Consider the following 13761-nt stretch of genomic DNA (forward strand, 5'->3'; position numbering starts at 1 on the left):
TGCATAGGTAACTTATCATTAGAAAAAGGGTTTTGAAACATTTTTTAGAAAAAAAATAGAAATGAAATGGTTGAGTTTTTGTCTTGATGCACGTATGTATGGTTAAATGAGACACATGAGTATTTCATGTAGACGATGAATTTATTTTCTTGGGTTAGGTTGGAATGATTAAAGTAGCATCCTGATTAGGTTTAAGCTTAGTCATAACTTTGTTCTCAAGTTTTTTGAGTTCAAGGCTAAACTCAAATTCATAAAACTTCAATTCAACTCAAGCCAAGGATTCACTGAGTTTGGGTTGAGCTCAAAGTTATGTCTCAGTTCTGCCCCCAAATGCTAGTCTCTAATTCATGATGATTCACATTGTTTGATTGAATCGAGTATCCATTTAAAACTTTGTGCAAAACTTGCACTCAAATATAAAAGTTTAATTATTCATCATAGTACTAGGTTTGATTAGGCAAGATTTTATGAAATGGATTAGTCTAGGGTCATTTTCCAGCCAAATTTTGGAGCATGTTTGGTTGAGAGATGGGTTTTAGAACAAGAACGAAAATAAATGACCCCATTCAAATGGTTTGATCGGAGAGAATTTCATTTTTATTCCATTTTGATTTTAATTTTAGTCATTAACCAAATATATCAGATAATATGATTATTTTAATTTTTTTATTAATTTATTCAGATTTTGATTCTAATTTTGATTTTGATCGTAGATCTTGAATATTGTTCATCCATAGATTCTTATTTTGGGGACCCAGCACAGATGCCTAATCCTGCCTCCAACCCTAGCATTAACGTGCATGATCTAGTTTGGATCACGACGGACCTGATCGACCTGTCGTCTCTGCGGCTGCATCTCAAGATTTATAGCCTGACAGCGTTTGGATCCCGTCGCCCACGATAGACATTGGAACCGGCGTGCGCATAAGCTCACGATGACTCGCGTCCCGCAGCCGACAAAACGGCTAGACCGGATTGCAAACTTCCATCAAAACGCCAGCCGTCACGTTCTCAGACCTCCCTGCTCTAATAAAAAAAATTAATCAATTTTTTAATAAAAAAATTAATAGATCTTTATCGAAAAAAATAATGAAAACACTTTGGACCCGAAGGAAGCGCCAGGCGACATCCCGGTCGCTGAAAAATGTTATTATTGACCCGAGCTGCGGGTGACCATGGTGGGTGCATATTCGGGCCATTTGTTTTGGGGGTGTTTAAGGCATTCACATTAAAATCTAGTTTCTGTTTCCACCAAAAAAAAAAAAAAAAATCTAGTTTCTGTTAGCGTTTTATTTTATTTTATTTTTTAAAAGGAGCTGCTGTTCACGATCTGAACACCATCGATTGGTCGGCCTTTTTTTTTTTTCAAGAAAAAGTTTGAGAGGTGGGATGTCATTCGACACCACTTTAATAACAAATTTTGAAGCTTGGGAGAAGAAATTGCATGATCTCTTTCCTCTCCGCCTCGCGGTTCAACCTTGTTCGATCCTTATCCGCCTTAAAGGTACGCATGCTACCCCTCTTGTTTCTGTCTTTCTTTGATGTCTTAGACTTCGATTTGGAGCGTTCTTTGCTTTTCTCTTATACCGTTTAGGAGCGCCCAATTTGGTTTTGGGATGGCAAAACTAAGTCTCTGGTCTAATAAACCTAAAATTCGGAAGATGCTAGCTTTATATATGGAGTGAAGTTGGCTTTTGTCGATTAATTAGGCACTCTTCTTGACATTTCATAATAATTCTTGTCTGAGTCACAGTCAACGCTACATGAAGGGTGAGTTAATCTGTAAGTTGAGATATTCGGGCAATCAGCTGACCAGTAGATCACTTCATAATTTATGCGCTTTCTTGATGTTCTCCTTCTTCGCTTGCCTGCATATATAATGGAATGACTTAGAACATAGCGTATATCAAACGCCTTTCTATTTTCCTCCCAGGGGAATAGTCAATAAAAACATCCTTCCATTTTATCCTGCATATGGTTCAGAATTGATCTGCTTCATGAACATCTATTCGGATTATTTTGTTGCTAATTACGGTTTAATTCAACCAAAAAGATCTGCTTCTGTTCAAGAATTTTCGTTTTACTTGCTGCCTGGAGAAACGAACGGAAATAATGTGACAGCTACATACTTGTTTCAGCCCCATTTGATGAGTTTTGAATGCTTTGGTCGAGTTGACAGCAACCAATATAACAAGGCCTAATCTATGGCTTCTGATGTGTGATGTATTAATAATTATTTTCTATCAAGAATTCCTGATGATTCCTTGTCATTAAGCCATTGGCTAAGAAATTTTATGTGACAATCATGTCTAGATGTACCGTTTAATATGTTTACCAGTTTGGGGTAGAATAAGTTATTATCGCCTGCATAAAATTGCACTTTAAAGGTGTTTTCAAATTCATTATATTTTTATAATCGTGTTTCCTTTTTTTTATAAAATTTTCTATTTTATTCATGCGCGCGCGCGCGCACACACACTTCAAAGACCAAATTTTGCGCCTGTATGTCTCTGTCCCAACCTGACCTCTTTGGAATGAAACAGAAACCAAAATGTTTTAGCAAATTGTTTGGCTGACTTTCGCTTAGAAACTTATAAGCCTTGCAAATAGGGATTTTGGCTTATGAACGCCCTTCTGCCAGTCAATATTAGTTTATATTAAGAAGAGACATGAATTTCGTTTAGTAGTAGAACAAGGATTACTCTTTTCGAGTGGTCGATATGAATTTAGAAGATTACGAGAAATAATAAATCTATGTATGAAAATTTCTTTTCTTTATAATCAGTAATCTGACTAGCAATTATATCAATCTTCATTTAAGTTGTTGAAGAATCAATTCCAACATTTCTAATGCAAGCACTTGATTGATCCAAATTGGAAAATTCCATAAACCTTTTCTCTTTACGATAAGGATTAACTACAGTTGCTGGAGTTGTTTAAATAAGCATAAAATTTGGTAACATAATGCATCCCCAATAATAAATTGTATATTATCATCTTGTTCAAACATCAAGTTATATGTATGACATTGTGATAATATATAAGCATGACATCAACTTCAAATTAAGTTTAAAAACCTACTCATGGACCATCGTGTATGATCTAAATTTATTATTCAATATCCATATACCACGTTTATTGGTGTTTCTTATGCATGTCAAATTCTTAGAATTTTCTAAATATGTTCTCCACATGGTTGTCACTTGCTAGAATTGGAAGTTGGCGCAAGGATGGGTGTGGGCGTGCATGCAGGCAGGTTGATATTTTAGAAACACTTTTAGAAAGGAAGCACTTAGTGAGCAGTTGCATCTCGAGTTTGCAGGGAGTTTTTGAAGCAGACAAGTTACTTAGCTAAAAGTTTCCTACTACTGTGCTTCTTGATTTCATCTCACTCTAGCTCGTATTTGTGTCCTCACTTCAAGGAGCTAACATCATACTAATCTAAGAAAACAAAGCGCAATGTTTTAACTATCAGATGGTATGGTACACATACAAAGCTGATATTGACTGTACATGTTGAAATTAACATAATCAAAAAGAAGAAAAAACTATCAATGGCGATCAGTACGATCAATACATAAATGTGCAGATGGTGTCAGCATCCTGAACTCGTATGATGCCAGTATCCTATCAGAATGGCACATTATTGACAATACTGTGTCGACCTGCTGGTGTTTAAATCCATAATGTGGAGAATGTCATGAATGAGAAGAACAAATCAACACATATATTTCTATCTCTTCAAACTTCTTTCCCTTTCCTTTGAATTAATCTAGTGTTAGTAGAAATAAACTCAAAAACTAGATGGTTTCAGCCAATAATTTTTGCAATGTGACTTTGGCATGGGCCTTACTAAGCTTAAAATGGTATTTGTGGTTCATATGTGATCATCAGTAGCAGTAGCAGTTGTCCAACTACAGAAGTAAAAAGACAAGCAACAAAAGAGAAGTTTGCCCATTGACAAAAAGCTTGAACACATGTTTATACTCTTTTTAATAATTGGTTTAATCTTGACAAGTTTGAATGTAAGCAAAAAATGTTGAAAACTGATATGCCCATGTATCTTCGTTGACCATCTATTTAGAAATAAGCTTCTTCCCTTGGTCTATTAGATCTTTGAAATTGCAAGCTATGTTAATCCTACTAAATGTCAGGCTATAGTCTTCCTTGGTCGCATGAGAGAGGTCCTTTTGAACCATTTAACCACAGAGTTGAAGAGTCATATTCAGTCCTTCATATAATACATTATTGGATTTTTCTATGATGCTAGGAGTCATCCTTTTTCACATGAATTGTTAAGATCTGTTTCACCAAGCCTACTTAGTTGCCAGCTATTCCTGTTGCAACTCCATGTCATGGTATCAATCAGTAGTACGAACTTTATTGTAAATTCTTTTGTGTGAGGAGGCAATCTCTTGTAGGTACAATTAGCTCTCTGTTGTTCATCTCTTCTTCCACCCGTGTCTTGCTCTCAAACCTTTTCCTGCCTCCTGTCCTCTCTCTCTCTCTCTCTCTCACACACACACACACACACACTCACTCATTTCTCTCTCTCGCACACACTCGCAATACCCTATAGTTCTGTTTCCTCTGCCCCCTCACCCTTTTGCCCATGTGCCAAACAAATCCAATGTTACATCTTATATTAAATAAAATAAGTAATTATGCACTGGTCCACAATTTCACACTATTTGGGGTGTGGCCTTGACTAATCATCTTAACGATTGTTAGTTACCTGCTTTCCTGCAATTGAACAAATATGATCTAGATATTGATAAGCAATATTCTTTGTTGTTTGAAATTGGAATTTCACATTTTGATTACATAAGAGAAATTTAATGAATCATTGACATAGTCCTGAAATTTTTAAGCTTCTCTTTTGTCCAACTACATTGGCATAGTGTTTGTGATATTGTCCTGAATTTTGACAGGTGTCATGTTAACAGGGCAAACTTTAAAAAAAAGTGTCCTTATTATGATCTCCATCTGCATGTTTGTAGTGGCATCAACTTTCCAAGTTCTAGGACTATGAGGTCTCCATTTAGAGATGGCGCATGGATCTTTTTAAAGGTCTAAGAGGAAGGGTATTAAGATTTTGTTTCAAGAACATGCGCTCCTCACAAAGAGCCTTAATAGTTGAGGTGCTCGAATCATGAAGAATGAGAGAGCATGATCCATGATGAAGAATGATATGCAAATGTCCATCATGGTGATGAATAACGGTCTTGGGTATGGGTGTTACCCTATGAAGTGGGTTGCCGCCATGAAAACTAACGAATAAATGAGCCAATTGAAGGGGTTTAGCTTCCAGAGTCAACTGGTTCCAAGAGTTAATGCTCATCGATGTGTATGATCTGTTAGTTAATGCTGATTTTCTTAAATTTCTTCTCCATTGATTAAATCTCAATTACTTTAAAGTAAAGCCATTGTGGACTTATTATGAATAATATGTTTTGGTAGCTTTGTTTAAGTGAAGTTGGGAGTTTTTATAATAAAATCCAAACATATTGATGGAGAATCTGAAAGCCCATATTTAGAAGAAGAAAACATACTTTATTATGTCTAAGTAGGAAATGGTAATATTTTTAACATGTACATGCTTAATCACTGCAACATCATATGTATCTATTGATTTTATAATCCCTGCTAGCATGCAAATTAACATATTAGCAAGCAAATTTTTGGCTGTGTAATTTAGGAGTTTTGAGACTTTATGCTTGTGCTGCAATTTTATTGATGCTATCATGGCATTCTGCACCAAAAATATATACAGAAATTATAAATATAGCTAACATCTGCCAAAGTCATCATCTGGTTGCAATGACCACTATGCATATTCATGACTCTTTCTCTCTCTCTCGTGCGCGTGTGCTCACTCTCATTACGTTCCAATTTGCACCTTCTTCATTAGGTGTTCTATTGCTACAACAGCAAATTGAACTATCATCAGAACATTCTGCAGATGGCTCGATCAGCATTGGATGAAGTAACAGAATCTGGTGCATTCAACCGCACAGCATCAACCTTCCGCAACTTTATTTCAAAAGACAAGTCATCCCAGTTTTCTGCAGAATATGGAAGATATCATCTATACATATCATATGCATGCCCTTGGGCATCCAGATGTCTTTCCGTTGTGAAGATCAAAGGGCTTGACAAGGCGATCAGTTACACGGTGACTCTCTTTATGCTTGTGACAGGATTTACTCAATGTTAATTTATATTAAATTCATACCTGATATGTTTGATAGGTAGTCAAACCAATATGGGAAAGAACAAAGGAAAGTGATCAGCATTTTGGATGGGTCTTCCCCATTTCTGGCACTGAAGAACCAGGTGCTGAGCCCGACTCTCTGAATGGAGCTAGAAGTATTAGGGAACTTTATGAGATAGCTAGCTCTAATTATTCTGGAAAATATACTGTTCCTGTAAGTGTAGTATTAATCATTTACCTTCCTGTGCTTTATCTTTCAGTTTCTTTTCACCCAATTGTGATTCTTGTACACAATGTGGCAGGTTTTATGGGATAAAAAACTCAAAACAATTGTGAGCAATGAGAGTTCGGATATAATCCGCATGTTGAACACCGAATTTAATGATATAGCGGAGAATGCTGACTTGGACTTGTACCCCTCTCACATGCAAGCAATGATAGATGAGGTCAATGAATGGGTATATGACATGATAAACAATGGCGTTTATAAATGTGGTTTTGCGAAGAAACAAGGTCCCTATGATGAGGTAATTGCATTTATCAAGTTCATGAAATTTTTAATCAAATCCACTTTAAAGTGTCTGCTAGAATAAATATTTATTATCTTAAAGGGGCTCTATTGCTGTTTTCCATTTCATGTAGGCGGTGGCAAAGTTGTATCAAGCCTTGGACAAAAGTGAGGAGATTCTGAGTAAGCAACGCTATATTTGTGGGAATGCATTGACTGAAGCTGATATTCGCTTGTTTGTCACTCTCATAAGGTTTGATGAGGTATGAATCTTGAAAATATTATCCTATCACTTATCATAGTCTAAGTGTTTGTTAAAACATGGGGATATGCTAGTATGTCAATATTGTAGCTAGAAAGAAATTCACATCCCGGTAGCACATAATTTCTTTGGACTAAGAATCTGAATTAGGAAGATTATATGACCAGCTTATTTTGTCAGTCCAGCTGGCTGACCCCACCTAAAATGCATTTCTTTGGTTGGTCTGCTTTTGGAGAGATCGCTCTTGACCACAGTTTAATGAGTGCAAATCCTTAGATGGGATGGGCATGTACTTTGTTGATTGAGCTGAAGTGTGACATTTGTTATCTTGATGTAACTAAATGGAATGCTCAATGCAGTGTGTTGGAAGTAGATGCTAACACAAAGTTCGGACCCGCATGTCAACAGTTCTCAACTGTAAAGAATTTATTAAAACAATGTAAAATTAACTTGTATGTACAATGAAGTATGGGGACAACAGATAGCAAGAAACATGAAATGCAGGAATTTAGAAATTGGGCCAACAGTCAAGTACAATACAAGGCATGCATGTGGTATTACTAACATTAAGGATACCTTGATACATGAGAAATAACTGAAACAAGTGCAGATTGTAATATGACCAATATGTGTATGCCGTATGCCATTTCCTTGTTCTTTTTTCTTCCTCTGCCTTTTATGTTTACTCAAATAGGAACTTCAGCTTACATTTCCCTCTCATGTATGGGATGTTATATGAATCTAGTCATTACATAAACACCCCCACAAAATACCCTGCATCTCATGAACATAGGTTGAATAATTATTATTAGGCCCTGGTGGTTTCATGGCTAGCAAATCCTCTTACAACTCTTAAATATAAAGCATGCCTATATTAAACTATTTGCTTGTTCTGTGGCTAGTCTTATCTCTACTATTGACTCACGATTCATGATCCAGATAATGTTCCAACTAGTTTGAATTAGGCTCTTGCATCATGTACCTAATATGTAGAACGTTGAAGACATCTTTCTCCCAGGTGTATCTTCTGAAAGCCTCTTCAGTCTTTCTACTACAGCAAGTGAGGTCTTAAGTTAAGAAACATAATCTACATGCATACATAATGTATAACATATACATTTTTCACATTTAATTCATGCAAACCTGCTTTTCACTTCCATTAGTGTTCTTTCTGCTGATAAAACCTTTCCCGTCTATCACCACATTGATCAACTTGAGTCTAGATCAATGTAAACTCCAGTCAGATTCTATAATGTCTTACTATTTTTGCTTTATGGTTCATGAGATGATCTGAACGTTTTTTGTATGAATTGATTGAAACTCGCACAATTCCTCTTCACCACCTTTCAGTTTTCGATATGTAGAATGGGAAAAAAAACATGATCATTCTGTTAGATGTGACATGCAATACTTGATCTGAGCTATGAACTATTGTACAACAGATACTTGATTATATCTAGGTAAACTTGTAAGTACCGTCGAAAACTTCTCTTGGCTAGATTATCTGGTCTTGACTTTTAAATTATTTGGTTGCAGGTTTATGCTGTTCATTTCAAGTGCAACAAAAAGCTCTTGCGTGAATATCCGAATCTGTTCAATTACACCAAAGACATATACCAAATCCCAGGCATGAGCAGCACGGTCAACATGGAACACATAAAGAAGCACTACTACGGAAGCCATCCTACCATAAATACATACGGCATCATCCCACTAGGTCCTAACATTGATTATTCTTCTCCTCATGATAGAGAAAAATTTGGGAGTTAGTTTCGATAAGTTCATTCAAGGCATGTTCACCAAGCTCTGTCAAGACATTCTACTTTGTTTAAAGCAGTGTCCTTGTGGTAGAAAACTAGATCAGAAAGGGGTGAAGTAGACCATTTAAAATTTTCTATCATCTTCCCGTGTGCAAATATATGGATGCAATGGTTGAATAAGCAAATTTTGCTGAAATTGCTTGGTTGAATAAACAAATATATTTGTGCTTGGTGAGTATAATTGTACCAGGAATTATATTTTTCCTTTGTTCAGTTAGACTCTCTTCATTATGTGTCTGCCCATGAATGGTGGTGTTAATTTAGTTATGCATTGGAAGGAAGAGTTCTTTTATTTGGCTGAACCAAGAGATGGTTATTTAAACAGCTTCAATTTTCTCAAATTGAGTTGTTTCAGTTGGCAGGACATTGACCACCCCCTCATCACCCCTTATGTTCTTTTAATTTTGAACATTCTTGTCTTTTGTTCTGAGGCATTATGATAATTGACCTAGTTTCTAGGTGGCCTCTTTGAGGCTGTCGAGCTAACCTGCGGTGACCAATGGTGGGCGATCAAGACGATCTTATATCAGGCAGGCCATTTTCAAATTGTGAAAAAGTAATGGTTAGCCTAGCTTAGGTAATCCAAATCTAATTCCTTGAGCTTGGCTGAATTAATTTCCTGCTGAACTTGTGCTACTTCCAACAAGAGATAGGGTTTCCTCAATCGCATGAATAATGATATTTCTATATGACCTTCCTGCTAAAATTTTTGCCCTCTGCAAAGAAGTGTCAAAAGTGAAGTTATATTAATCAAGTTATATAAAACAGTGAAAAATCTTCAACATACGGGGATCATAGCAACTGATGCTCCCTTTTATGAGCATGGCACGTTTAATTTTTTGAGCGAAGAGCATGTCATGTTCATGCTAATGATGATTTAGTACAATCTGGGGCATTCCTACCTTTCAGCCACCGGGCATGCAACACGCCCAAATAGTAAAAAGAATGGAGTCATGTTTGGGAAGTGGGCAAAATGCTGGCGAGATGCTGTAAAAAAGAGAAAAAGGAGTAATGAACTTATGGTGGTGCTGAAAAAAGAAAAGAATCTTTCTTTATGCAAAGTCATAAGAAAAGATTAAGAGAAATTCGACTTTCGCTAGCAAATTTTGTCAGCCTTTTTCTTTCTCGTTGGGTGAAAGAAAAGGATAGCCTATGTAACGTGAAAAGGTTTAGTGCTAGCCAAGGACAATGATTCAGGCCAACCCAGGCATCTCTGTTGTCAATGAGGGTGGACTTCAGCCTCATGTGATGTGGATATTGGATCGATAGAACGAAGCAGGTCTGACACACATCATATGTGTCTTGTGCCCACAGTGGCATTAGATGATTAAAAAAGTTCTACTTTAATTGAATCAAGCATATTTCCTAGTGTCTGGGCTACCCTTTTTTTTTTCTCTCTCTCTATCTTGTTTTCGTGCATCCATCATATTTGGTAGAGTGCTACTTCGCATAACCAGCCCGTTCTCCACCGGTTCGAATTGCATCTTTCATGCGAAAGAATGATTGGTCTTCTTTAGTGATCTTAATTGTTGGATCATATTTTTCACCATTTCAAAACATGACATCAACTTTATGACCTGTGCTATGGATGGAAGGAAGAAATTTATCATGCTTTAAAGTTGTGCAATGCATGATCCAACAATGGAAGCCGTGAAGGAAGATCAATCATTTTTTCATATGAAAAATACAACATGAACTTTTCCCCACCGTGGTGCTGTACGTAGGAGTTGCATGAATGACCCTTGCGTGAGTCTCATGTACCATCCCATCAATCGCTGAAATGTGGAGATTTTAGCAGGAAATGAAGTGATGCAAGGAAGTATTTTCCAGTTTGTATTGCGTCTCATCCACTCTTGGTGTGTAAGCTCCACAGCGAATTAGCAGTGACGCTGGTTGCCGCTGCGGGTAAGGGGTGTTGTTGGGCCAAGGGCTCTTCTTTATTTTTCCATTGGCTACCTAACAACGACAAAGTAAAGTTGCAAACAATGCAGGCTTGGTGATCTGGCATTCCAGTCGCTCCATCTAATCGTGCTTACTGACTCTATACGGGTCTAAAAAGATGGTCTTGCGAAAAACGTTTAACAAAAAAAAAAAAAGATAAAAAAGCTACAAGACTATTAAAAAAGATCATTCCCTCTTTCTAATTAGATGAGGAAATATGCCGTTGTCATCGTCCACTACTGCTAAAAAGCTCCTCAGAAAAGCTTTCTTCATGATCATCAGATATGCTCTTGAGAGTTGATAGCTAGAACTGGCTCCTAAATGACAGGGAAATGGGACGAGCCCTAAACCGAGTCAGCATCCAGCTCCTCAGTTCTCGAATTGATCCAAAAAGATGGGTCCCAGTGTGCCTACACAGCATAAATGTCAACAACACGAGGCCCTGGCAACCTCATAATGATCCCGTTTCTGGTATGCACACTCACCTCGTGTATACAAGACTCACACGCAAGCACGCATGGGAAAAAGTTGGCACTCCACGACGTCAGTCACGTGCTATGCTCGTTCCTTGCCTTTTCTATCAAGTGTGGTGTGTGGGCTCTCTCTGGTAACCCGCAACTTTGTCAAAGCCAAGGCGCGGCCGAGAATATAGCCGTTGCACTTGCGGCTGCGCTCCTTCCCCCGCAACCTTAAAAGGGTCCCTTAGTTCTCACTTCGGTACTGAACGCCACTCCCCCTCCACAGCCAGGAACGTAGAGAAATGGCAAGAAGAGTTGAAGCATCTCCCTCTCTCCTACTCTTCTCTCTTTTACTGCTCCTGCTTGCAGGTAATCAATTTACTGTTGGACTTCTTATTCTCCCTAGAGATCTAGCATGCAGAGAGATGGAGCCATTCATGTGATTTTTTTTCTTTTTTCTTTTTTTTTTCCTTTGAGCAAACATCAATGTGGAAGATTGGTGTGACGAAGTAAATCGACTCTCGTTTAAATATATAACTAAATTTGGTTGCCTTATGATTCTCATGACTGGGCTGGCAGATGGCCAGCTGCTCACTTACTCTTCTTTTATTGAACGCCCATATTTTTGGATTTCTACAGATCTTTAAAACTCAAAATGCTGATTAGATCATTCTCTGTTTTCCTTGCATTCGGGAAATAAGTTCCATTGTTGTTGATCTTATAATCCATCAAGTTTTCTTTTGTTCGTTTCCCTCTTTTCAAGAATCTAGTTCCTTCAAGCTTTCAATCTGTTAAGCATCTTAGTAATCTCTGCTTCTGATGTTCTTTAACAGGGGAAACAGTACAGTTGGTGCAAGGACAGGTAATTCTCAAAATCGACTATATAATTATCATATAAAAGCTTATATACATCCTCTGATTTTTTTTTTTTTTTTTTTTTGAGGAGTACATACATGCTCTGATATTGTTACAATCCAAGCACTCTACCCTTAAAAAGAAGAGGAGGAACAGATAATAAAAGATTGATCAGTAAGTAATGTTGTTATCCTCTTGCAGAAAACTTGGTGTGTTGCAAAGCCTTCATCCGATGATGCCACTCTGCTAGCAAACATCAACTATGCGTGCTCTCAGGTGGACTGCAGTATAATACAAAGAGGCTGCCCATGCTTCTTCCCAGATAACCTCATATCCCATGCTTCCATAGCCATGAACCTGTACTACCAATGCAGGGGCAGGAACAACTGGAATTGTCACTTTAAGAATTCAGGGCTTGTCACAACAACTGATCCAAGTAATTACCAGATGGACTATATTTCTACACCAGCTGACAGTCAAAATTAACTTCCACCAGAATAAATCAATTTAATCTTTTCTTCTTGTCACCTCTTGCAGGTTTCGGTAGCTGTACTTATGCCTAATGCAAAACCAAGATGACAGCAGCACCATTCAACCCACTAGCGGTGTCATTCATTTGTATCAATTGTCTCTAATGATCCAGAAAGGAGTTGTTGTTATCTTGCTAGTGGAGAAAAACATATATGATCGAATCAATGAATATTGCACATTAGGACAATCTCTTCTGGCATTTTCTCCTATGCTTATTTACTTTTGCATGCCTTATTTTTATCGATGAATGATAGTTCATTTAGGTAATAATCGAATAAAGATAGCATATACATCCTGGGATATGGTTCCTCTCTGAAATTGAACAGCGAATGTGGCAATGCCGTCAAATGTTCATGAAAGCAACGGGGATGTACTTGATTGATTAGCATGCCCACAACCATGGTTAATAAAAAACATAGATATATCATTACCTTTTCTTTATCAGAACGTGGACTTTCGTGAGAAATTTTTAATCTTACGAATTGCCTGGCAGTGTTCAGATGGCAAGTGTAATAAAATTGCACCATGATTCCACTCATTTAACAGGAGCTGTGGATAGAGCCGTCCATGCTCTAGCTTGCTAGTGTTCTTGGCTTGATGAGGATTGAGAGCTGGCACAGAGGACTCTAGCCGAGCTCACGTTCAGTGCAACTTGATTTATCTATTTTAATATTTTTACTAAATGAATGCTTTCTTTATTATCATCTAACATATATCTTTTTAATATGATAATATCAGTATATGTTGCATAAGCTCTCAGTTTAAAAAGCCAAGACCATGTCACCTGAATGCCTTCTTGATAAGTTAGGCCCGGTTTCTGGCCAATTTATACTAGGCAGTGGGGAACCATTTAGGCCTGTCTTCGAACATAAGTATCAGGATCAGATCTCTGCTGAATCGTTGCAAAATGATATGGAGGCAGCCGTGAGGAGTAAATTGTAGGACCCCCGAACCGGTCATTCTTGTTTGACCTCTTATCGGCTCAGAGAAAACAGGTGCTTTAAGATCAAGAAGCTCATCGATCATACTCGACGTCAGAGTCAAGATTGCCATTGGAACTAAAAGACAGAAGATTACATCCCAACAAATGTTATGTGGGATCTAGTTTCATTTTCTTTCAACTGTTAATTGCGTTCACTATAAATTTTGTAGAGGTTCACAGTCACTACTCT

General features: G+C 37.5%; 2 protein-coding genes across 4 annotated transcripts; both read left to right on the top strand.

Moving 5' to 3' along the window:
- The first annotated feature begins 1318 nt into the window (after positions 1–1318).
- On the top strand, positions 1319–9017 carry LOC105041010 (uncharacterized). Of its 2 annotated transcripts, none has more exons than XM_019848893.3 (6): positions 1319–1504; positions 5912–6175; positions 6252–6428; positions 6517–6741; positions 6857–6985; positions 8521–9017. In XM_019848893.3, exons 1-6 carry the CDS (start codon positions 1445–1447, stop codon positions 8752–8754), a joined length of 1089 nt encoding a protein of 362 aa, XP_019704452.1. In that variant the 5' UTR covers positions 1319–1444; the 3' UTR covers positions 8755–9017. The 2 variants fall into 2 exon arrangements, with proteins under 2 accessions (XP_019704452.1, XP_073110439.1); XM_073254338.1 differs by having other exon boundaries at positions 1346–1504; positions 5963–6175.
- A 2160-nt stretch (positions 9018–11177) lies between these two features.
- LOC105041009 (major pollen allergen Ole e 10) lies at positions 11178–13422 on the top strand. Of its 2 annotated transcripts, XM_010917791.4 has the most exons (4): positions 11188–11572; positions 12037–12065; positions 12260–12494; positions 12596–13422. In XM_010917791.4, the coding sequence occupies exons 1-4, from the start codon at positions 11506–11508 to the stop codon at positions 12619–12621; spliced, it is 357 nt and encodes a 118-aa protein (XP_010916093.1). In that variant the 5' UTR covers positions 11188–11505; the 3' UTR covers positions 12622–13422. The 2 variants fall into 2 exon arrangements, with proteins under 2 accessions (XP_073110454.1, XP_010916093.1); XM_073254353.1 differs by having other exon boundaries at positions 11178–11572; positions 12260–13422.
- Positions 13423–13761: the final 339 nt, after the last annotated feature.

This window comes from Elaeis guineensis, chromosome 3 (assembly GCF_000442705.2).
Source record: "Elaeis guineensis isolate ETL-2024a chromosome 3, EG11, whole genome shotgun sequence".
Lineage (NCBI taxonomy): Eukaryota > Viridiplantae > Streptophyta > Magnoliopsida > Arecales > Arecaceae > Elaeis > Elaeis guineensis.